General features: G+C 46.6%; 1 protein-coding gene across 6 annotated transcripts in view; it reads left to right on the top strand.

Annotated features, from left to right (window-relative positions):
* The window catches only part of LRRC71 (leucine rich repeat containing 71), a 669,208-nt gene extending 651,836 nt beyond the window's left edge, over positions 1-17,372 (top strand). For all 6 annotated transcript variants that reach the window (XM_086945316.1, XM_086945315.1, XM_086945313.1 and 3 more), the window contains 2 exons: positions 12,168-12,289; positions 15,872-17,372. In XM_086945316.1, the coding sequence (XP_086801442.1) occupies positions 12,168-12,289; positions 15,872-15,985 (236 nt within the window). In that variant the 3' untranslated portion in view covers positions 15,986-17,372. The remainder of the gene's footprint in view (positions 1-12,167; positions 12,290-15,871) is intronic.
* Positions 17,373-26,512: the final 9,140 nt, after the last annotated feature.

Raw genomic sequence — 26,512 nt, 5'->3', positions numbered from 1 at the left:
CAACGAAGCCTTGAATTTGGCGATCTTCTCCTCCGGCAAGCGGAAGCAACCCTCCACGGAGTCTAGTTCGATACCCAGAAACTCCAGGGAGGTAGTCGGCCCCACCGTCTTACCTGGTGCCAACGGTACCCCGAAACCCCGCATGAGCACGCATAAATCCTGCAATGCCCGTGAACAGTCCCGAGAGCCCGCTGGGCCGAGAAACAGGAAATCATCAAGATAATGCATCACATGTTGGTGCCCTGTGGCCTTCGTGAACACCCACTCCAAAACTGAGCTAAACATTTCAAAATAGGCACACTAAATCGAACAACCCATCGGCATGCACATATCCATGTAGTATTTCCCCTGAAATGTAAAACCCAGCAAGTGCTGATCCTGTGGATGCACCGGAAGCAACCTAAATGCAGATTCAATATCCGATTTTGCTAACAATGCACCGGGGCCTAACCGATTCAACATTACCACTGCGTCATCGAAAGATGCATACCTTACACTGCAAATGTCTGGAGCGATCGCCTCATTGACGGAAGCCCCCCTTGGTGCCGACAAATTATGGATGAGCCTGTATTCCCCCGGGTCCTTTTTTGGCACTACCCCTAGTGGGGAAATTTACCGTTGTTGGGTCACTAAACGGTCCTGCAACCCGCCCCAAGCCAACCTCTTTGGCGATCTTTGTGGCGGCAACCGCTGGGTTGTGCTGCACTGACAGTTGGTTTTTACAAGAGGCGGCCCCTCGAAAATCACCCGCCAGGATCCTGAAGCCATACGAGAAGCCATCTCGCTGGACCCCAGCGGACACATGATCCGGATATTCGTTCAGCCACGGGTTCAAAGCCAGAATATCTACGGGCGATTGTGTGGACTTCCGCGGCACCGTATCAATCCTGCTTGGTACCCCCTTTCCCTCCGATACCATTGGCTCTGGATCGGCAGCTAGATTCGGGGTGAGAGGTGTTACCACAGCTACAGCACGCATGCCTGAACTTACACGTTCCTTGCGGCCTGCTACACTTTCCTTTATTGAAACCCCAACACACTCCTCGCCTATTTCCGTTCCCGCCCAGCCTAGGCTGTGAATCCCCCCCGTAGGTTGGTCGAAAGGGCTGAGGATGTTTCTGGTGAAAGGCCCTGGAGCCGTTTGCGCTCGTCCCTGATCCACCCGCAGATCCCGGCAAGAACTTCCCATGCCACGATACAGTGTCCAAACAATCGCAAGTCAATGTTTCATTAAACTCTTTCACTTTTCTAAAAGCCATGTCATACCCTTTCCATTCTTCTCCTCCATACTTCTCATGGAAGCCCGTGATCCTGCTCTGGTAGCAAGCCAGGTCACTCAACAGTTCTGGTGGTTGTTCAGCGACAATTGCTACAAAAATAGAAAAGGCCCTGATCCAGTTCATCATAGACTCTTCGACCCTGAATTCTGCCATTTTTGCCCGCCATACACTGGGGTGCCATAAATCCTTCTGAGTCTTGGCATATTCTAACTCACGATGATCAGTCAATAACGAAAACATTTTATTCGCCCACACCATTTCCTTAGTTGCCATAGGAATATGTTGCGCCAAGCTTTCCCGCCTTGAGGGTACCGCGCCCTCCCCCATGATTGGGAGTGATCTCTTACCGGCTTCCGCCACACCTCCAGCCGCGTCCGTTGACTGATTTATTTTATTTATTTATTTTATTTATTTGGCAATTTTTAGAGCGCGGAGATACCCTTACGGGATTGATTCCTGCGCTATAGAAGAAATTAAAATAAGGGAGATTTAGGCTGGGAACAACCATGTTGGGTTTTCGATCGAGATCAGATTCACCACCTGTGGAGAAATAGAAGGCACATTTGCTGTCCCAGCGCCACTTGTCTGCCTTAGCTGCTCAATAATTTGCCTAGCTTCTTCGGCCGGGTCTTCCACAGCTGCGGATCCCCCCGCTCCCTTTTTCAACCAGGGTAACACAGCCGCCAACTGAAGCGCTAGTTCGGGAGGCATTTGGTCGTTATCCAGCGGCTTGATAACCACCGGGATTGGCAATCCCCCATCCGGTGTAGGTACCGGGCTGGACGCAGGTGCTACGGGGACCAGTGGGACCTCCATCTGGACTGGGGCCTCGCTAGGACCCGCTTTCCCTTTCTTCTTTTTCCCCTTATCCCCCCCGGGGTAATGTTTGGCAAAGCAGGCCCCACGATCCTCTTAGGTCGCCCTGAGGGCCCTGCTTGGGCCTCCACTTGTTTCCTGAGGGCCACTAAGCCGCGACCCAGCTGGTCTACTTTACCGAACTTCCTGTCCATTGCCGACACTTGGTTCACCAGTGTGCGCAGCATTCGTTCCATCTCGGAGCTCTATCCACTCTTCTTACCAGGCATATCTGCATTCTGTTTTACCTCTGCCTGTTCTCCAGTAGTGACTCGTACTCCAGCTACGCCTTGACCACTGAAACAGAAAAAACAACGATTACACGTTCAAAAAACTGAAGCTTGTTCCCTTGAGGGCTCACGAGCGACGAGTGGTGCAGCTTTCAGAGCGTAGGAACAAGAGGACGTTTTCCTGGATTCCCGCGCCTTTTATCCAGCAGCGGGAAGGCGGGGCCGCGACCCCATCCCGCCCATTGGTACACGGACATCCGGGCGGGTGTTTAGGACAACCCTTTTGGGCGGCGGGGGCGTGCTTCGACCACGCCGCTATAGGCATACCGGCCGGGACACGCCCCCCGCCCGCAACGGCTTCCCGGGGGATCGGGGCACCCATCCATACATTCGGGGTGACCGAGTGGTCTCCCCTTTCCAATTGTCCAGCAGGGCCTTCTCCTCGGTTACAACTGTATATGCCTTTAGTGAGCAAGATCTTGAGAACAGACAATAGAGCGCATAGAACAGCCACGAGGGAAGCAGGGCTCTTGCTCCGCTACTGCATCCTCAACTTGCCGTATTTTCTAGCTGTGGCAGCCTGCTGGATCCTAGGTGCAGGCATCTGCAAGTCGGGCAAACTCAAACCATTCCGACTAATCCCACAATAAGGAGTCTAAACAAGTGGAGACCTTTGGGAAGAGGGTATTTTCGTCCACCAGGTTGGCCCTCACGTCTGTGAATGCCAGCTGCCTCATGGGCTACTATTTCCACACTCTTTGGGATTTGATGACTCAAGTCCTCCCAAGTGTCCCAGAAAACCTCCAACCTGTTCTCACCCAAGCCATACAGGACAGTTGTGATGCCGGGCAAATACACAATTCTCTGTGGCTTGAACACCACCGATTTCATTGGGCAAGCTTTGGCATTACCATTGCCATTCGCTCCCACACCTGCCTGTGGTTGACTGGTTTCTCAGGTAATGTCCTATTGTCCCTTATAGACATACCCTTTGATGGGACTCCCCTGTTTGGAGATAGATAAGATTCCACTCTAGAGGGGTTTTGAGTTGAGTAGGATCACTGCATGCTCTCTGGGTTTATCAGACCCGCCTCGCCAGCTGCATGAGCCATACCGTTCCTTTTGCTACTTTGGCAGAGGTGCCCTATACTGTCAGCTGATTCAACCTCAGTAGGGTCTACAGCAGTTTCAGGGCCACAGCACCCACTGCCATGCCGTCAGTGCAGGCATTGCTTAGTCCACTGGTGCCCCTCTTCTCAACCCCCTTTTGTACACCTTACGTGGAGGACTGCCACCGAGTTACAGACAGCATCTGAGAATTCTTGCCGGGTTGACAAACCATCATGTCACACAAGTGGGCCCTGCAGATAATCCAGGAGGGGTACACCTTACATTTCATTGACATTCTGTTGTACCTTCGTCCATCTACAAGCAACTGATCAAGGACCATCTGTCTGCCTTACAGCAGGAAGTGCAGGACAGTTTAGCCAAAGGAGTCTTTAAGAGAGTGTCCACACCAGTATCAGGTCATGGTTGTTATTCACGCTACTTTCTGGTGCCGAAGAAAGATGGAGGCCCTCGCCCTATTTTAGGCCTGTGCCATCTCTATGCCTTCATCCGAAAGGGAATGTTCAAGATGCTCACAATTACCCAAGTCTTGGCTATCCTCAACCCTAGAAACTGGATTGTGGCATTGGACCTGTAGGACACCTATTTGCATTTACCCGTCCTGCAGGCCCATCAGCACGACCTGCGGTTCATGGTGGAACAGGAGCATTTTCAGTTTGCTGTATTCTCCTTTGGTCTCACCAGTGCCCATCTTGTGTTCACGAAAGTGATGGCAGGGGTGCCAGCACACCTTCAGAGTTCAATCAAGGGTTCCAGTCTTCCCCTACATCGCCGACTGGCTGCAGAAGGCGGGCTTGCTCCAGGCAGTCATTAACCACCTTCAGACTATGGTGAGACTCCTGTCATCTTTGGGGTTCCATGTCAATTTGCTGAAGTCACACCTGACTATTATCAGACGCCTCCTTCATCAGAGCCGTTCTAGATATGATTCTGTTTCTTGCCTTTTCCCGGAAATGAGAGTCCAAAACATTCAGGATATTAGCCTGAACAATAGGCCTCTTGCCTGAATTTCAGTTAGGTTGACTCTGAGGCTACTGGAATGGATGGCCTCCTGCACCGTGCTAGTAAATCACACCAGGTGGCATAAGCGGGCTCTGCAGTGGGATCTTAAGTCTAGGCACCAAATCAAGGGGATCATGCCGAACATGTGCAGATCTCGGAGGACACTTCAAAAGATCTGCAGTGGTGGTTCCTGAACTGCAATTGGGTCAGTGGCTGACCCTCTCCCTACCCTGCCTAGAGTTGACAGTGGTGACCGATACATCACTCCTGAGTTGGGACGGCCATCTGGGAGAAGGAGAGACAAGAGGCCTCTGGTTTCTGGTGAATGCCCTGCTCCATTGAGCCGCAAGTCGTCCTCTTGGTGTTAAAAGCCTTCCTTCCATCCATCAAAGGGAGACCCGCGCAGATGCTTACAGACACCACTGCCATGTGATACTGCAACAAGCTGGGCAGTGTGAGGTGGACCCTGTGCCAGCAGGCAATATGCGCCTGGAAATGGATGGACCAGCAAGGTATGGTCCTGGTGGCGAGCCACTTGGTAGGATCTTCGAATGCAGGCCGGACTAAATCAGCCGTCGATGCCTAGCAGATAACAAGTGGCAGCTATACCCAGAGGTGGTGTGAGGCCTGTTCTGCGAATGGGGAGAACATTGGCTCGATCTGTTTGCCACTGCCAAGAATGTGCATTGTCAGCGGTTCTGTGCTTTGGAGTTTCCGAAGGCGCCTCTCCCTAGGGGACTCATTCCGCCTAGTGTGGAACTCAGGACTCCTGTATGCCTTCCTGCTGATACCATTCCTTCCCAGAATTCTGAACAGGATCCAGAACGACCGGGCCAAGTCATCCCAGTGGCCCTGAATTGGGCACAGAGGGTATGGTATCTCTCCTCCTACCAGGCTTCTGTCATAACAACAGGGCATTGTTCTGCACCAGGGCCTTTGCAGTCTCCACCTTCATGTACGGAGACTGAGCAGCAAAAGCTGAACACCTTCTACCTTCCTCCAGAGGTGGTTGGTGTCATCTTGGTAGCCATGCTTGCCTCGACAAACACTGTGTACGCCTGGCGTTGTGACAAGTTTTTCATTTGATGTAGCACACGCCATATTGACCCCTTTCATGCTAAGTTATCTGAGGTTCTTTTGTTTGCTTTGGATCTTACACGGCAACATTTTGCTTTGGGCATAGTTAAGGGGGGGCCCTTTGACTGTTTCATCCTTTTTAAGATTGCCAGCCCTGCCCTCCTTATTCAAGTCACAGATTGTGATGCATTTTTTAAAGGTCTCCATAACTTGTTCCTCCCTGTCCTTTCATGGTTCTTCAGTGGGACTTTAAGTTGGCCCTTACATATTTGATGCGCACTCCATTTCAGCTTCGTCACAGCTGCCCATTGTAGTTTCTCACCCTCAAGACTGTGTTCCTCGTTGCCATCACCTTGACATGGCAAGTTATTGAGCTTGAGGCTCTCTGTGTTAACCACCATGCACCACTTTCCTCACAGACAAATTGGTTCAGCGGACGTGAACATCCATCTTACCAAAAGTTGTGAAGCCATTCCATGTCAGTCAAACATCACCCTAATTGCATTCTAAGCTCCACCTCACTCATCTAACGAGGAGGAGAGACTACATATCTTGGACCCCAAAAGAGCACTCAGCTTTGACATAAATCGTACCAAAGGACATTGGTTGGAAAATCAGTTCCTTGTTTGGATTCATGGGGCAAAAAAGGCAAAGCTGTGCAGAAGAGGACCATCTTCTTGGATTGTACTCTGCATCAAAATCTGCTACACGTTGTCCAAAAAGCAGTCCCTAGAAGGTTTGTAAGCCCATTCAAACCAGGGCCAAAGTTATTACAAATGCATTGGCATGTAGAGTTCCTGGAGAGCGCTACTGTCTGGACCGCCAGGTTCGCTGAGAGGGGCATTTTGCCTGCTAGTTCCTACAAGGCTTTTTGGTTTAAGCAGACTCACTCCCCAGTCTATGAATTGGGCTCTACCCCTTAATAAAATCCCAAGTCTAGGAATCTGCACAATGGTCAATCCAATTTCCTGGTAGGGCTCTGCGTCTGAGGCCGCGAACAGCCTCAAAAGCTACTGACAGCATGAGAGAGTGGCATCTCTAGAGGTCCTGCTAGTCATTTCTTGCGCAGAGTGGCATCAGTGCGGAGCCGCCTGACACAACCTACTGGTGCGCAGAGGTACTGTTCAAACGTTTCCCCATTTGGTCTGATGCCTGTGGAATACTCGGAAGATAAGTAATCTACGGTTAGATACAATTTCGAGCAGAAAGGGCATTACCGATTGTAAGCATCTTATTCTTAGAGCAGTTTAATGTAAATGAATGAGTAAAGTCTATTCACCTCTCATGGGCCTTTTCACCCACAGCCTATGAGAAGAAAGCCACTGACCTCTGCATCTAGAAGTCACATTCGGACCTTCAGAAGTGTTTCCCAAAAGATAGTTTTTTCCTTAAAGTTTTTCTAGATACCCAGCCTCTGCAGCTGTGTTTTGGGATGGATCTCTGGCCAGAAGAATTGGCTCCTTTACTTAACCATTTTCTGAGCAGTGTGTCTCTCCTGCCGTCTCTCCTTCATGGAGGAGTTGTGTTTTTTTAAAGGTTTTCTGCTAGACTGCATAGGCCTGGAATCTACACAGAAGTGTAGAATGCAAAATGTGTCTCCTACAGAACAATAATAAATAACTCTCCTGATAGATTAGAGTGCCACAGATGAAAGTGGAAAGGGACCTGGCAGCATTTGAAGATGCTGACCAGGAAAACGGGCTTGTATCCTGGAGGGAAGTGGAGGGGAGGTTACCTGTCAGACGTAGGCTAGGTTTACGTGTGCACGAGAGGGTGGTGTTCTTTTTATCACATCTGATCAAATCCAATACCTTGGTTAATTAAATTTATCTTGTGTGATAAATGGTACATATTACAATTTTTCTTGTACTCTTATAAGAATGCAAAATAGCATTCATCAAGCTCACAAAGACACACAAATATGGGATGATAATACAAATGCCCATCCCAGTAGTACTCTCCACTTCTCTACCCCTCCAACCATGCCAGCTCAGCATCACAATTATGCAAAAATCTCGGATTGGTCAAACCAGTGCAGTAACCAGGTAAGCAAACTATAATCATAAGAAATATGATAAAGAAACCTGTAGAGCTGTTCAAAGCTCTAGCTTACTGAAAAGCATAAAACTGAGTATCTGCCTCTCACACTTCAGTATCCACTACACTGCTACACTCTGCGTCCCATAGCACGTAAGCGCACCTCAAAAGTCTTCACGCACAACATTGGAACACTTTCTACATAGGATCAAAACTGTAACAAAATCCTTTCAACCACATATGGGGTAATACGTGCCATATAAAAGCTGCAATACAATACAAGTACAGGAATGAGAGCCAAAGAAAGAGCTGTTTGGAGTTTCTGAACTAAATTGAGAGTGCCACCTCTACACTTAAGATGAGTGACACTTTAGGACATAAATCAAGATGCACTTTGAGCATCTATGGATACTTTTGCTAAGAATTACTGCCTTGACGTGGATGCACATTTAAAAAAATGGGGTTACCCAATACTGGTCGTGGACCTGGGTGCATCTAGGTACAAACAATGGTCTTTTTGATTTAGACCTAGCCAAATTAGGTTTAGGACCACTGTTTTTTGTACCTTGACGTGGATGCAGGCAGTAGTGCGTCTGTCAACAATTTTTAGTTTGAAACATGAATATGATATTCACCTCCACTATTTGCATGGTTGTTTCTATGGAAGTATTTCAAGATACAGAATTTATGTGTAGGTGTTTCCATTAGAAGCGTAGGTTGCTTACCTTTGGTAAATATTGGATGTGGCCCTCTCTGGAGGGCAACCCCAAACATTTTGCCTTCACCCCCCTCTTTTGCCGAATTCTTTTTTTAGGGGCTTTTGGATTCTGTGCACTTTACCACTGCTAACAAGTGCTAAAGGATGTCTGCTTTCTCCTTTGAACAAATTGGCTTACACTCAATTGGGTCATTTAATTTACTTGTACGTCCCTAGTAAAGTGCTACTACATGTACCCTGGACTTGTACATAAAATACTACTAGTAAGCCTGCAGCACTTATTATGCCATCAACTGAAGTAGCCTATTAAAACATGTATCTGGCCTGACGCGGCAACCTGTGTGCAGTTTTAACCTACTAATTTGACTTGGCAAAATAATTACTTTGCTAAACCTAAAACTCCTTTTTAATACATAACAGTTTGCCCTAGGGTAGGCCTTAAACAGCCCATTGGATTGGGTGGGATGCATTGTATTTAACAAGTTGTACATGTACTTTTAAGTTTTGCATGTCCTGGTAGTGAAAAACTCACAAATTCATTTTTTACTTTGTTGAGGCCTACCTCTCCAATAGGCCACCGTGGGTCACCTTTTTACATTTAATAAAGATAACTTTTGTTTGGGAACAGGTAGAATTATCATGTTTGATGTCTAGCACATTGGAATTTCAAATCCTGTTTAATGGTAATGTTAGATTCCAAGTCCCATTTCTGAAAATGGCACTTTTATTAAGTTTACAAAAAAGTGATTAATTAAAAAAATTGAATCAATCTCAGCCACTTTTAATTACTCGGGCTGCATCCCAGTCCATCATTATTTTGTGCCCATGTCACCTCAGTTTGGACCCAGACATATTAAAATCAGTCTTCATCCTGCTCCAGAGGGAACAGTATAGCTCTAACTGCCAAGCCATGTACTCCTTGAACTGGAACACCAACAACCTAAGACCGGTTTTGCCCTTGTTAGTTCTCATTAGCCATGTATGGCTTGGTTCCTGTGACATTGTGCACAGGACTCACATCTGGGCATGCCCATCCCACTTAGGGTAACACAATAACCTATACAAATAAGTGAGGGATTGCATGCTCAAGTTAATCTCAGCCACTGTTACTCAGAGCCGCATTGCAGTACATCATTATTTTCACACCATGAAACCTCAGTTTGGACACAGCTATATGCAAATTACCCATGACCCTGATACCATTGGAATAGTTTGGCTCAAACTGCTGAGCCAGGTCCTCCCTGAACCAGATGACAAGCAGCCTAGGACCAATGTAACCCTTGTTAGGGCTCATCAGCCAGGGATAGTTTGGTCCCAGTGACACAGTGTGTAGTACAGAACCCATGTCTGGGCATTCCCGCCCCACTTAGTGCAACACACTAAAATCTACAAAACAAATTACACTACACCTCAGGGAGCTATACTGGCTCCAGATACACAAGTGCACTAATTTCAGACTCTTCAGACACAATTTCAAGGCACTACACAACATAGTCCCCACCTGTCAGAACAGTTGCATCTCCTTCTACCAACAACCCAGACACCTCCGCTCTGTAGGTCTCCTACTCGCCCACATCCCACGCATACACAGAACCATATCAGAAGGATGGGTGTTCTCTTACATCAGTTCCAAAGAGTAGAATGGCTTCCCACTCCACTTCAGAGCCTCCTTCTCTTTTATTGATTGCACGAGAAGTTGGAGCCCTGGCTTTTCAATTAATCAACCTGCCATAGGCATGCTAAGCACACGCACCTGCTCAGTGCCAGGATATGCTTGTGGGCGAATAACAACTATAGGAAAGGTTGGAGACACCTGCATGAGCCAGGTGCCAGGACAAAAATAAGTCAGGATACCCCAGCACTCTGGCACTATGCTAGCTAGATATCCTTGCCGTGGTCATTCTCTGTCCACACAACAGTGGAAGTAGGTAATCCATCAATACTTGCCTAACTAAGCCTAGCTAGATTACCATGTAGGGGACATTCCCGTCACAGCAATGGTGGATACAGGTAATCTGGCATTACGTATTTCATGGAGAACCAAATACAGGCCTGACTAGGACACACGGCTGACCCATTCCAAAGAATTTTAACTTGGATCATGTAATTAGACTGGATCTGATAAGAACAGTCTCATGAAATGGTATATTTCAAATTTGTATTTTTATCACATTCTACACTTCACCCACACCAATATAGTCAAAGAAGTGATTAGAGGCAGGGACCCAACTCCCCCCACCCCCACCCATCCTGAAGAACTGTCATTGACTATTTTAGGATACTCCATAGGCAAGAAACATGCCAACGCTAAAGACATGATGGTTCCTCAATACGTTTCCTGTTCCTAATTTACAGAAGAGAACACCAATGAAATTAAGAAACTGGACTAGCTCAAGCAATTGTTACTGGCCAGGTCCGTCCAATTACAGGGTGCAGAGAAACCACAAGGCAAAAACATTCTGAAATTCCTTTCATAGACAACATGACTGACGGAATTAATCACAAAAAAAATCTCTAGACAAGGGAAGCCACCCTAACTACTCCATCCATCTAGAGTGAGAGAAACAAACTGATGATGAAGCATGCCACTTTGTTAGGTGAGAGTTTGGAGTCCTTTTAATAAACATCCTTCCAAACATAACTGCAGTTAGGCTGATTTGACATGCACTTTCAGTGCACATTTTTGAACAGACCTGTTATGCCTACTACTTTTATGCATAGTTTACTAGGAAAAGTGTCATTTCATTATCTCATCTTATCTTGTGAGCTGTTGCTATAGCCTAACCATTTTGATTGTCTTCTCTGTTCTGTTTCCAACCCTAATTTGTTTTGAAGTACTGCTCCTGTTCAATTACAGGACATTTGGGTTGAAATACTTTCTGTTTTGGTTTGGAATGACCTGCCACTTTTTTACCTCATACCTTCCTTTTGGTGACTGATGAATTGTTATTGTTTCTGTGCTTTTGGATCCGTTTCTTTTCATGAGTGGAGAGAAGACATTTTAATATTTAATTTTGACAGATGATCACAAGGGAAAATTGGTTATTTATTTAATTTTCCCTCCTCGTTCTCTGTCGAAATTCCCCGACCCGGCCCACCGCTCTTACCCGACCAGGCTGCTGCTGGTCATTGTAACTTGTTGGTCACTGGCTGCTTCCTGACTATATGTAGTATATGTAGATGTGTGCCTCGTGCTGGAGCTTCTCTTCTCATCAATGAGCTTAGTTAAAGTATCACTAGTAATGGAGACTGGATGGCTATGCAGCTGCTAGGATTCCTGAGGCTTCTGGTACATGGTTTCCATATGAAAGGTCTGTTTTGTATGCTCTGATGGCAAGCAAGTTATATTTAAGGGTAATATGGTTACTAAGTGTGGCATTTAAATTTAAGGATCTGCTTCTGCTTGTCATTTGATACAGTTCAAGTCTCTCACTTTATTTTGATGACCTGAAAGACGCATGCTCCAAAGTTCTGCTGCTCTAAATGTTAACCCTTGTCGCTCATTTCATCACCTGTCTTATAAAGAATACGGAAATTGGTGATAAGGGGGCAGTCGATCATGGTAATATCATACATGATATGACTCCAATACATTCTTTACTTTTTGAAACTCTGGTAACTGCACCAATACTTTCTTCTGTGCTCCTCCTTTAATACAATTGCGGCCTTAGTGGTGAAAGCCTACTCTAAAATGTTCTAAGTTGTAGGAGTAGATTAAGTTGATGACTTTACTGTTTTGTAAAAAAGGTTATAAATCAAATACATGAATGGTATTGAAATTGCATGTATCAGTTCTTCGAATTTACCATCTTATTTCTATATCCCTACCGGAAACCTCAGGGAACCACATCACTGAGCAAGGACTGAAAGCTTTCCTGGCGGCCATAGAAACACAGATCCAAGAAACAAAGCAGATTCCAGGGACAAAAATTAATAATGGACTTCTCCGACTGGCTATCTCGGTGAGTTTTGTGCAAATATTGACCATTCATTTCTCTAAAAAACATGCTGACCACTCCTCTGAAATGCCTGCTGTAAACCTCAAGACTCATTTAGAGTGTCTTGCTGTTTCCAAAATTTATAAGGCATATTTAGACTAATAAAGACTTAATAAAGACTTAACTGACAGATTCAGTACATCCTAGTTTCTTAGTATGAATGTAAAATGTCCTAGCTATCCAGAAGGAAAGTTTCAATACTCTTAAGGAAAGGGATGCAAGGGTCTTGCTGCATTTCTCTTTCCTCTTTATTTCTCAGGAGCCAAACAAACACATGTAACTGCAACATGTAGAGACTGCATGTCCCATTAGTCTATTAGAAAACGTTTAACACCATCATCCAAGAATGTTTCATGTACTTTAAATTAATCCAAAAGGGAAAGCGCTTCCTTTTTCTTCATTCAATCTACCAATCACTACATAGTCAGACTTTAAACTTCTTTCTTCAGTTCCAATCCTCAGAAAAGACGAGAGAAAGTCAGCCGTCAGAGCCCACTTCTGGTACTACACACTTCATCAATATCATATAACATGAATATTAAACCATTTAGGATTAATTTAGTTATACTTATACCCAACATTGTGATCTTCACCAAATCTTCTAGGTGCAAGGTATGTAATCCCTATTTCCTGGGTTCAAAGTTCAAAGCTAGCTGGCCACCAGTGAGGCACCCATGTTGCTGGTTTGAAGTAGAACTTCTTAAAAGTAGAGTCTGAAGACCAATCCACCGCATTGAAGATGTCCTCCAAATGGCCACCCACGGAAAAGGCTTTATAGGCCATAGCTCCCCTGGTGGAATGCAACCCAAATATGGATGTGTAAATAACTGCTTTCCCCATGATACACTTTACCCATCATGCAATGGTAGGGAATGAAGTAAGTTCATAAGGCTTCCTCATGGCTATGAGCAATTGTGCCATACCCGCAAGTCATAACAAATCCGTCATAGCTTTGTAAGCTCTGAGACATCTCACCACACACAACTTGGGTTGTTGTAGAAAACCTGGATACTACATCAACCTGGTATGGTATTTTTGGTTCCTGGAAGCTGTAAAAGATACTCCTGAAATACACATTCTCACACGAATAACTAATGCATGTACATCGGATACCCTTTTACAGGATATAAGATCTAGCTAAATCTTCAACTTACCAGTTACTTGTTACCTGGATGGAAATGTGTTATCTTGCCATTACTCCAGTAATCTAAGGACCATGGTTAGTTCCCACAATTTTGAATATCTGGATTCTGGTGGCTTTGACAGTCTGATGTTCTCCTGCTGGAATGTCGGGGAAAGGGACATGGTCCACCAAAATAGCTGCTCGTCAGATATAAAGTGTTTGGCAAGCCAGACCAGCTTCTCTCAGTTCTGATAAGAGGTTCACAATACATCTGTCCCATTGGGATCAACCCCCCATTCCAGAAAGCAGTGTCACCACCTGCACCAAGCTGAGCTGTAGCACCACCTTCCATTTCTTAAAAAGGCCATCCAGTGTAGAGAGGAAAGGAAGTTCTCTTTGCCACGCTCCACTCCTCTGTTACCACCAATATAGTCTTATTGCCCACTGCAGAGAGCTAAATTGGCCCTGAACCCAAGATATAGGAATGAGCTGCAGGTGAGAGCCTATAACAAGGGAGAGGGCCTTTAACAACTGATATAGCCCAAGGCAGAAGTGCTATACGGCTAATAAAACATTCCATCTACTGAGAACAGAATGTTTTAAATTAAATGTGGAGAAACAGAGTCAAAAACTGTAATGTTGGAGCAGATGGTCTGTGCCAGCTATTATTAGCCCTGACGCCCTCCATTGTCTTTCAAAGAAACTTCCAAGAATCCAGTGTGCTAGCAAGGAGTCTAAAGTAGAGGTTTTTAACCTTTTGAGTACTGGAGACCCCCACTTATTCATTACTGGATCTGCAACCCCCACTGAATCATTCTTGGAGTCTGGGGACCCTTACTCAGTCATAAGCAATTTTTATGCTTTGAATCACAAAACGAAAAAATACAGAAACAATCATTCATCAAACAAGTACATAAAAAGTGAAATATCTTATTTGATTCACAAACACATTAAAAGATCAACTTTTTTTATTGGGACGGTTGGAGCTTTTCTAAATTCAGTTGAAGCTGCGCATCATTTATACTGTATTCTGTTTGATGCACTTGTGTTGGTCCCACGAATCAACCTGAGGATGCCAACTTAATTTTTAGCCCCTAATTTGACATTTATTCTCATTTACATAACGTTTGAACATATTCAATTTTACATTTTGCCTTTTTATTTACATACACATTATTTATTTATTTATTTATTTATTTAAAAGTTTTTTTATTAAAATATAAAAGAAATGGAATATACATTTGGCAATTCTTATATACAGTACAGAGTGTTTTACGCTTCGCCTTAATCTTTCCCAAAGAGGAGGGAGAAAGAGGAAAGAGAGAGAAGAAAGAGGGGGGGAGGGGGGAGGGGGGGCAATCAATGAATATCATTTCATTTTCTAAGAAGCCGCTGACCCCCCGAGTAGGCGCTTTGAAGCCCCAAAGGTCCCTGGACCACAGGTTATGACCATTGGTCTAGATGTTGCTTTGTTCGATGATGGCTCCTTGTGTTTTTAGATGTAGTGTGACATCATCGAGTGGGATGGGCAATTTAAAAAAAAATCCAGATATTGAGAAAGGACGAGAGAGTTGTCGGTTGTGGCTAAAAATAGGCAGATGGTTGAGTCTTTTTGCAGAGCTCTTTGGCCATTTAACATTTCACCTCATTTACATTGCCATATTATGTAGTTCCCTGAAAAGTATTAGACACGCTGCTTTTTTACAAACGTTTTATTGCTCTTATTTTTGATGTTTTTGTTTTTATTTCACTTGGTATGAATAACTTTAGACTTCGTCGTAATTTTTAGATATGTGTCTATGAATAGATTTTTTGTATATTGCTATTTTTAATCTGGTGATTTGTTTTAGGTATGAGTTAACCATAAAAAGCATAAATGATGGCCACGACTTATATTCTGTGATATTTTCACAGCTGATAACACCTGAAATCAGTATAGAAATGATTTAAGAATGAGAATAATATATTACTCTTACCGCCTTGTGCTCGATACCGACTTTTACAGTTACTGTTATCTCATTGTATAGGAATATGTTTTATGAGTGATATCTCCATCATTTCGATTTCCGTACCCCCAAATCTTTTATCACATACTAACTCATTTTCCCAACCCCTCAAAAATACAGAAAATTATCGCAACAATTATTTTGTTCTTTTAGAGGGGACTGCGTTGTAGAGTGACCTAAGGACCTTATTTAGAGTTTGCTGGACAAGATACTCTGTCATGAACACAGCAGGTGTGCTAGCCATTATATTATAGGTTCTTTAAAGCCGTGGTACCTGTAATAGGCAGGTGGAATATCAACCACGTTTTGATGGAGTCTCCAGATTGCCAAACTCTAAATAAGGCCCTACATTTCTAATAATGCCTTGCTTTGCATTCAGACCTTTTCTGAACCTGGACATTTGATTTTACGTTTCAGAAAAATAACTTTCCTGAAAATAACGAAGCCTTTGTGAAGATCCAGGAGCTGATGGCGCCCAGAGACCCGTTTCTGAAAACTTTGGTTGAGGAAGATCGTGCAGCAACATCCTAGGAAGATGACGGACTACTCGGGAAAGACTGCAGCAGAATAGTCCAAGGCGTTGCCAGTTTAAAGACACAAATAAATGTTGTCCCCAAAGGTGTCAAGTTAGCCTCATAGTATGCCAAATTATTTAAGGAAAGCGCCTACACGCAGTGACCCTGATCATTGCCGTGAGTTCCGTACAAGGCATGGAGATGTTTCACACCCACTTTATTTCTAGTGCATCAGTTGAATGGGATCTCACAAATAACCACTTACTGAGTTGAGAAATTACTTTTAAGGGCTTAGAATAATATTACTTGCGGCCGGTATGGCTCCCGGGTGCGGAGGCTGGTGCAAGAGGGTTGGGGTGGGGGAACGGTGTCGACACACGGGGGTCACAAATGCGGGAGGGAGAACAACTTGGAAAAAAAAAACACTTACCTTGCCGGCACCGGGTACGTGTCCATGCTCCTGCTCTCCTGCTCCGACTTAAGGAACAGGAATCAGGCTGCCAGTCTCCCTCCCCTAAGCCAATCATAACACTGCAATGCAGGGTTGTGTTTGGTCTGAGCACTGAGACACGGTGCTCAGCCAGGGCCTGGAGGGGTGGGCATGTTCTCCACAGAGGCGGTAATGCAGCCTGCATGGAGAAGTGGGAAAGTGCGCATGACTGGTTTGAACGGCCCGAGAGGGCCGACCAAACAGTCACTGCGCACTTGGAGTGGGCAAACCACTCCTTCCCTGCCCTGCTCCGTTAGCAGAGCAGCCCTGCCTCGCCCCCGCCCGCAAAGGAAACATAAACTGATAATAACGGAAAGTTATTATAATTTTTTTTTGTTGCTTCTAGCACTGCTTGAAATCAGTGGGACAACGCTCCTCCGCCATAGCGGAGAAGCCTCCACTGAATAATATCCGCAGTAACATTCTTTGGTGAACTGTGGGATCGATCAGTCCAAAGAACATCCACACCTAATATGGGTAAGCCTCATGTTAGTGTAAAAAGTAAAAGCTCGCCAGCAAATCCTTATCACTGAGCTTTATATTGGTCTGTCATTCACACTAAGTGGTGGCCATGATGGGACCAAATATAATAGGTCATTACAGTAACCCAGAATCCTATAGTACTTCCGAACACCATCCTAGTTAGTTGTAGTATTTAATTGTCAAAGGCAGGGTAAGTGTGGACAGTTGATCTCATTGGACCAAAACTGCCTTTCATGGTGTACAAACAATTTTCATGTGGAGTGGTGTTTTTTAGAACATGGAGAAAGTTGGAGTCAACTGGAAATAATTATTTCAGGCCTAATATTCATACATGTATTTCAGAAAAGGGCTCTTATCTCTTTTATTTGTATATGTTGTAATGAAAATGAAGTCATAAGAACATAAGAAAAATAAAATAAGTGTACACCAAGCAACGTAACCATTCTTCTGCAGATTCTTAAACCTACTAGGTGGAAAGGACCCTACATTTTTTCATATGACCAGCCAGAGCATTTTATGCGCCCAATGATAAACCCAGATGTCATACAGTGTGACTGTATGGTAGTTCCAAGTCATGTGTGACAGCTTTACCTAGCTCTGCTTTTTAATGGATACTTCAACCTGCAGATTCGTAGAGCCCTATTCAGAAAAGAAGAAAAAAGCAAAAGTACGGACAGATATTTATGCCTCAACCTGAGCATATTTTTCCATTTCTCATAGATTCTTCTAGCTGCAGATTCCTCACCTTTTGAATATTCCCCAGGTGTCAGACTGAATCCGTAAACTTTTTAACAGTACCTTTGTGCGCAGGTAGGTGGCGCCATGCGGGTCTGCAATGAGGCTGCTCAGAAATGCCATGAAGAGCCTATATAGGTGCCTCTCCCTAGCACTTACGTCAGTTCCTTTCGATCTGAAGCTACATCTCATCTCTTTGAGACCCCTTTTACCTCACAAAATTATAAAACAGTGTGGAAAGTAAATGTCACCTCCCAGTACGACGGGTTTTAAACCTTGTAGGCACTGTTGCAAACAAATGTCTTTGACAGACCCTCATCAGGTTTGCCTGTAGTTCCTGGGGTTCAGTCACAACTATGAAACCTACCATGATTGTTCATCAATGAATCCGAAGGCCATATGAGACTCTACATCGCCAAGCACCAGAAGGCTCCACGAGAAGACAGTTCCAAATCAAAAGTTCGATCAAGTCCCATTTCAGATCCAGAAGTTGCAGGAGTCATTCCAGGTGTTGGTTTTCATCTTGCTCAAAGTCAATGAAAAAAAGAACAAGAAATCTAGGGCGACTCGGCCCCTTCCCACAATTCTCACTCTCCTAAGAAAGCGTAGGGTCAACGCCATACTTCTCTATCATGTTTCTGAAGTCAGTTTACGCCGGATCCTACACCTCAACATGTTCTGGCACAACCAGAATTTCCAAGGTCGTCTGCAACTCTAAAACAGATCAAAGAGTTCTTTGAGGCAATGCTCCAGGTCTTCGGATCCTTGATGACTTCCTCTTGTACAACTACGGGCCCCATTGAGACGAGAGGTCTTCCATATAGAATACCTCTGGCGGGTTCATCCTCTGCGCTGGTTGGACCCTTCGACGCCCTTCAGGGCCACCTCCGGCTTAAGTTCTGACTCTACTTCCGGCGCCAAGGTTTGCGCCAGTTCCTGAAACTTCGATGGCGACCCCTTCGACACTGGAAGACGAAGTACCTATTGTACTTTCTGACCCCAAGGCCACACCCGGACTCTGTTTAGGCACTGCTTCTTCCACCCTAGCCTTAACAACATATACTCCGCAATCCCTGTGTGGCACAGATTTGGACAATGTTTATGACTTGGATAATGAGATTTGCCAGCTGTACGATTGGAGAGAATTGGTCAAGTTACAAGAGGCTAATGGCCTTGATACTTCCCCTGAATCAGAGTTCCTCTCACTCCCTGGTCCTGCTACTGAGGAGAGTGCACAACCACCATCACCCTGTCTTGGACAACTCTGCATTTCTAACTCTGCACCCCTCATCTGAAAGTTTGGTGGTGCAGGCTGTACAAGCAAGACTAACTCCCAACAGGTTTCCTACTACTCCCCCCGATGGGGAATCAAAATGGGTGGAGATGTTCGGAGAGTCTTCTCATCCGCCAACTTGGTGCTTCGATCTGTAAATGCCAACTGCCTGCTCGTGCACTATTGCCATGCCCTTTGGGATTCAATACCTCAAGTACTTCCAGGTGTTAATGAAGACCTCTGTCCTGTCTTTGCCTAGGCTTTACAAGACAGTCGTGAGGGAGCCAGGTTCGCAATTTATTGTGGCTTAGACACCACCAATTCCATTGGGTGAGCCATTGGAACCATTGTCACTATTCACCACCACACTTCACAATGGGCTACCACTTTTTCAGGTTATGTCCAGTGTCCCTCATGGACATGCTGCTCAATGGGACTTGCCTGCTTTAGGACAAGGCAGACTCTGCTCTCAAGCAGTTCAAGGAGAGCAAAGCCCCACCTCGCCAGCCAAATCAGCTCTACTGCTTCTTTTGCGGTTTTGGCAAGGCTGCCCCATAACACCAGCCATTCCACCCTCCACAACTAAACACCTGTAGCTTGCCCTTAGAGGAACACACCATAACACTAGACAGGCGACTCCTGCAAATTGTTTGGCAGGGATATGACCTATTTTTCGTTCTCTCGGTGCCCCAGCTTACACCCCCCCCCCCTCTCCAATGACTGACGGAGATCCATGTCTTCATTTTGCAGCAGGAAGTACAAGCTCGTTTGGCCAAAGCGGCATTCAAAAGGGTGAACATGCCGGAAGTAGGCCATGGTTGTTTTTCTCGCTACTTTCTGATGCCCAAGAAGGATGGTGGCCTTTGTCCTCTTTTAGACCTAGGCCCTTTCAACACCTTCTTTCAGAAGGAGCAATTCAAAATGCTCACACTGTTCAAGGTCTTGTTGGCCCTCAACCCTGTGGCTGAGATAATAGAGTTGGATATGCAGGGTGCCTATTTCCATATACCCGTCCTGTAGGCCCATCGGTGCTACCTGCGCTTCATGGTGGGACAGGGGTTTTTTCTTTTTTTAATTCTATTTTATTACATTTTTTTCCATGTAATCCAGCTTAACAGTACACTGCGTGATGTGCAAGAAAGTCCAACTTCATCACTGGATTACTAACCCAATACACATGGGTATATATTATGTCTAGGATAAGCAAGCATGGATGTGGCTTAGTGTTTGATTCACAAATGTCGCCCTGGTGGAGGGATGACCTGCAGGACTTCGTGCATTTCAGGATGACATGGGTATTTCCAGTTCACTGTGCTCCCCTTTTTTCTCACCAGTGCCCTTTAAGTGTTCACGAACGTGATGACGGTAGTGGCAGCAAAACTTTGGAGGTCAGCGAAGCCAGTATTCACCTACTTCGAATGGCTTTGAAAGTGGGCTCGCCCCAGGCAGTCCTCAACCACCCCAGACTATGGGGAAACTCCTGTCATCTTTGAGATCCACTGTCAACGTGCAATGTCACACCTGACTCCTGTGCCTTCGCTGAGTAAGAGACAAAATAAACAACATAACGCCAGATAACTTGGCTTGAGGAGGGTCCTTCTGACATGTGCTTCATGAAATCACAATTTTTTTCCAATAACAGACGAATACACTTTTTGTCAAGAGATGCCTGGGTGCCAAGATGACATCAACCACCTCCGGAGGAAGGTTGATGGTATTCAGCTATTGCCACTCAATCTCAATACATGAAGGTGGCGATTGTGAATGGCCGGGTGCAGAACCCTGTTCTGCTGTGACGACAGCAGGTCCTCCAAGACTGATAGCCTGATCGGAGGACAAATGCTCAAGACCAGATGTTCTGGATAGCATACTCTCTGTACCCACTGGGATGACTTGGACCTGGTTGTTCCTGATCTTTTCAGAACTCGGGCAGGAGTAGTATCCGCAGAAATGGCCACAGGCGTCCCGAGTTCCACTGTAGGTGGAAATGGAAATGTGTTTGTATTTATATAGCGCACTTCTACCCTGAGGTCTTGTTGCGCTGTATTCATACCGCTGTGGAACCCTTCCTGGCTTTCCTGTGAGATGTCCACTCCTGGGCACCCCCAAGGTAAAGCCAGGCATCCAAGCGCTGCTGGGACCGTTGTGGAGATTAAGAAAGCTATTGCCCAGAGTCACAGAGTGGGACCCATAATTAGACTAGGCACCGAGGCGAGAATTATCAGGTCCGGGGAGATTGAGTCCAAGAGCCGCCGAGGCGGGAATTGAACCCTGGTCCCAGGCCAGATCTCTGCATCAGGGTCTGCCCTCTAACCATTGAACCACGCTTCTCCATAAACACGATACCTTGCGAGAGATGTCTTAGAAACTCAAATCACAGAGCTGGAGACGTTATGCAACCTCAGCAGTGGCTAATAGATTGAGCAAGGTTCTATCCATTTGAGGATGAGCCCTTGCACCACCTCCAAGTATAACTGCCACCTGTGATCCGCTAGTTCTGTGGTACTCATAGTACGGCCCGCGCGCCGCCAGCGGCCCGGCAGGCCTTCCTTGGCGGTCCGCGGACATTGCAGGTAATGTATCCATGGCACCCCCAGAGAGAGAGAGAGTGGAGAGAGAGAAATAAAGTGGAGTGAGAGAGAATGGATATAGAGAGGGAGTGGAAAGAGAGTGGAGAGAGAGAGACAGTGGAGAGTGAGAGTGGAGAGAGAGTAGAGAGAGACACTGACTGACTGTGAGACTGAGATACTGGCTGACTAGGAGAGACTGACTAAAAGAGACTGACCGACTTAGAGAGAGACTGACTGAGAGAGATAGAGAGATTGACTGTGACTGGCAGAGAGAGAGACTGACTGACTGAGAGAGACTGACAGAGAGAGAGAGACTGACAGAGAGAGAGACTGACTGAGAGAGAAACTGACTGACGGACTGACAGAGAGAGACTGACTGACTCAGACTGACAGTGCGAGAGACTGACTGACTGACTGAGAGAGAGAGACTGGCTGACTAGGAGAGAGGCTGGCTGACTGAGAGAGAGACTGACAGAGAGAAAGACTGACTGACAGAGAGACTGACTGACAGAGAGAGAGAGAGACTGACTGACAAGCGCCTTGAGACCCTCTGGGTGAGTAGTGCGCTATACAAATCACTGAACTTGAACTTGAACTGACAGAGAGAGAGACTGACTGATTGAGAGAGAGAGAGAGAGCGAGAGAGAGACTGACAGAGAAAGAGAGACTGACAGAGAGAGAGAGAGACTGACTGGGAGAACAAGAGAGAGAGACTGACAGAGAGAGAGACTGACTGACAAAGAGAGACTGACTGACTGAGAGAGAGACTGACTGACTGACTAAGAGAGAGAGAAACTGACAGAGGGAGAGTGACAGAGAGAGAGACTGACTGACTGAGACTGACAAGAGTGAGAGACTGACTGACTGAGACTGACCGAGAGCGAGCGACTGACTGACTGAGAGAGAGGCTGGCTGACTAAGAGAGAGACTGGCTGACTGAAAGAAAGAGAGACTGACTGACAGAGAGATAGACATACTGACAGAGAGAGAGACTGACTGACAGAGAGAGAGAGACTGACAGCGAGAGAGAGACTGACTGAGAGAAAGAGAGAGAGAAAGTGACAGAGAGAGACTGACTGAGACTGACAGAGAGAGACTGGCTGACTGACAGAGAGAGAGAGACTGACTGAGAGAGACTGACTAGATGACAGAGAGAAACTGACTGGATGACAGAGAGAGACTGACTGACTGACAGAGAGAGAGAGACTGACTGACAGAGAGATAGACTGACAAAGAGAGAGACTGAATGATAGAGAGAGCTACTGACTGACAGAGAGAGACTGACTGACTCAGACTGACAGTGCGAGAGACTGACTGACTGACTGAGAGAGAGAGAGAGACTGGCTGACTAGGAGAGAGGCTGGCTGACTGAGAGAAAGACTGACTGACAGAGAGACTGACTGACAGAGAGAGAGAGAGACTGACTGACAAGCGCCTTGAGACCCTCTGGGTGAGTAGTGCGCTATACAAATCACTGAACTTGAACTTGAACTGACAGAGAGAGAGACTGACTGATTGAGAGAGAGAGACTGACAGAGAAAGAGAGACTGACAGAGAGAGAGAGAGAGACTGACTGGGAGAACAAGAGAGAGAGACTGACAGAGAGAGAGACTGACTGACAAAGAGAGACTGACTGACTGAGAGAGAGACTGACTGACTGACTAAGAGAGAGAGAAACTGACAGAGGGAGAGTGACAGAGAGAGAGACTGACTGACTGAGACTGACAAGAGTGAGAGACTGACTGACTGAGACTGACCGAGAGCGAGCGACTGACTGACTGAGAGAGAGGCTGGCTGACTAAGAGAGAGACTGGCTGACTAAGAGAGAGACTGGCTGACTGAAAGAAAGAGAGACTGACTGACAGAGAGAGAGGCATACTGACAGAGAGAGAGACTGACTGACAGAGAGAGAGAGACTGACAGCGAGAGAGAGACTGACTGAGAGAAAGAGAGAGAGAAAGTGACAGAGAGAGACCGGCTGACTGACAGAGAGAGAGAGACTGACTGAGAGAGACTGACTAGATGACAGAGAGAAACTGACTGGATGACAGAGAGAGACTGACTGACTGACAGAGAGAGAGAGACTGACTGACAGAGAGATAGACTGACAAAGAGAGAGACTGAATGATAGAGAGAGCTACTGACTGACAGAGAGACTGACTGACAGAGAGAGAGACTGACTGACAGAGAGAGAGACTGACAGACAGAGAGAGAGACTGACTGACTGACAGACAGAGAGACTGACAGACAGAGAGAGAGACTGACTGACTGACAGAGAGACTGACTGACTGACAGAGAGACTGACTGACTGAGAGAGAGAGAGACTGACAGAGAGAGAGAGAGAGAAAGTGACAGAGAGAGACTGACTGAGACTGACAGAGAGAGACCGGCTGACTGACAGAGAGAGAGAGACTGACTGAGAGAGACTGACTAGATGACAGAGAGAAACTGACTGGATGACAGAGAGAGACTGACTGACTGACAGAGAGAGAGAGACTGACTGACAGAGAGATAGACTGACAGAGAGAGACTGAATGATAGAGAGAGCTACTGACTGACAGAGAGAGACTGACTGACAGAGAGAGAGACTGACTGACAGAGAGAGAGACTGACAGACAGAGAGAGAGACTGACTGACTGACAGACAGAGAGACTGACAGACAGAGAGAGAGACTGACTGACTGACAGAGAGAGACTGACTGACAGAGAGAGACTGACTGACAGAGAGAAAGACTGACTTAGAAAGAGAGAGAGAGAGAGAGAGAGAGAGAGCGAGAGAGAATGTGTATGAAGCTATGCAACACCTTTTAAGATTGCAGCACCTCTTAAGATTGCTATTGTCTGCTAATAAAAATGTATTATCAAAATGTGCTCTTTTTAGGTACATCCACTTTTAAATACAGCATTGTCGCATTGTCTAATGTTTAGAAACAGGTTTGCTTTTCTTCTCTCTAGCCCTGCCCCCCATTGACCTCGCCCCCATTGACCTCGCCCCCTAATTGACCCCACCTCTACCAGTGCGACCCTTGGGCACCAACCACACTGTAATTTTGGCCCCTGACAGAATGTTTGTGAGTACCAATGCGCTAGGTGTTGATGGCTCAGCTCGTCCACCCTGGTCAGTGTCACTGCTCTCCCCTGCGCAGCTCCACCGGTAAGGGTCTGCCCTTGAGTCCTTGCCTCTTTTCCCTCGTTTCACTCCCTCTTCCTGCGCTCCCCACAGCTGCTGCCCCCGCGGCCCCTCTCCCCAGTGTGTCACTCCTGCCTACCAGCTGATCACTGCTCCCTCACCCCTACTTAATGGCGGCCGCTGCGCGGCAAGAAGAGCAAGACCTCTGCACTTCCTGGTCGGTGTCACTGCTCTCGCGCAGCTCCATCGAAAATGGTCTGCCCTTGAGCCCGAGCTCCTGAGCTCCTCGCCAGGTAGGTGTTCAAGGCCCCCCTACACCCACAGGCTCCTGCCTGTGCCTCATCCCCGGAGATCTAGTGGAAGAGCACCCTGCTCTTCTGCTATCCTGCTATGTTCTATGTCCTCTGTCTTCTCTTTCGCCTTTTTGTTCTGCCTCTTTTTCTCTTTTGCCACGTTCTCTCTTTTTCTCTTTTACCTCTTTGCCACTCTTTTTCTTGTTCACCTTTGCTTCTTTTGCCACTTTGCCACTTACTCTCTTTTGCCTCTTTTGCCACTTTGCCAGTTACTCTCTTTTGCCTCTTTGCCATTTGTTCTCTTTTTCCCTTTGCCGCCTTTCCCTCGTTTTGCTTGCTCTTCCTGTGCTTCCTGCTGCTGCTGCCTTTGTGGCCCCTCCCCTCCAGCATGTCGCTCCTGCTCCTGCCTCCCATCTGATCACCGACCCCTACTTAATGGTGGCCGCTGCATGTCAAGAAGAGCAAGAACTCTGACATTCCTGGTCTGTGTCACTGCTCTCCCCTGCACAGGTCCACCTGTAAGGGTCTTCCCTTGAGTCCGAGCTCCTCACCAGGTAGGTGTTTCAGGCCCTCCTATACCCACAGGCTCCTGCCTGAACCTCATTCCTGGTGGTCTAGTGAAAGAGCACCCTGCTCTTCTGCTATTCTGCTCTGTTCTTTGTCCTATCTTATCTTTTGCCTTTTTCCTCTTCTGCCTCTCTTCCTCTTTTGCCACTTTCTCTCTTTTTCTCTTTTACCTCTTTGTCACTCTTTCTCTCATTCTCCTTTGCGTCTTTTGCCACTTTGCCACTTGTTTCCTTTTTTCTCTCTTGCTTCTTTTCCCTTGTTTCGCTCCCTCTTCTTGCATTCCCCACCGCTGCTGCCCTCACACCCCCCCCAGTGTGATGCTCCTGCCTCCCAGCTGATCACCCTCCCCGACCCCTACTTAATGGCAACAGTTGTGCAACAGCACAGCAGATGCACTGGCTCACCCCTCCTCGCCAGCACCAGGAACTCTGGTCTTCTGACCCCGCATCTACGACCCCAATGCCCTCCAAGTTCTCAACCCTGAACCCAACAACAACCGCCAGCTCTCGACACCAAGCAACACCCAAGTCCCAATCTCCTGCTGATACTGCTGCCGCACCTTCACCCGTTTCTGGACCCCAGCAGCAGCCCCTAGCCCACCGGATGCCAGCGCACACAAACCACTAAACTGCATCCTCCTCAACGTACGCTCCCTGCACAGACACGCCATAGAAATCTGGTACCTCCTCAACACTCACTCACCCAACGTTGCCTTCCTCACAGAGACCTGGACCAATGCCAGCTCCGCACCTGACATCACAAATGCCATCCCCGACGGCTACAAGATTCTGAGGGAAGATCCTTAGGAAAGACCGTCCCACCCGCCTAGGAGGGGGTCTCGCCATCATCCACAAAAGCTCCCTTTGCATGACAACCACCGACTCAGACGACTTCTTGCCCCCCATGGAACACATTCACTTCCAGATCCAGACCAACCCCAGAACGACACTCAGCGGAACCCACATCTACAGACCACTTGGCCCCTGCACTCCATTCACCAACG

The sequence above is a fragment of the Lissotriton vulgaris genome, chromosome 12, assembly GCF_964263255.1.
Source record: "Lissotriton vulgaris chromosome 12, aLisVul1.2, whole genome shotgun sequence".
In the NCBI taxonomy this organism is placed as follows: domain Eukaryota; kingdom Metazoa; phylum Chordata; class Amphibia; order Caudata; family Salamandridae; genus Lissotriton; species Lissotriton vulgaris.
This window is presented reverse-complemented; position numbering and strand designations above follow the sequence as displayed.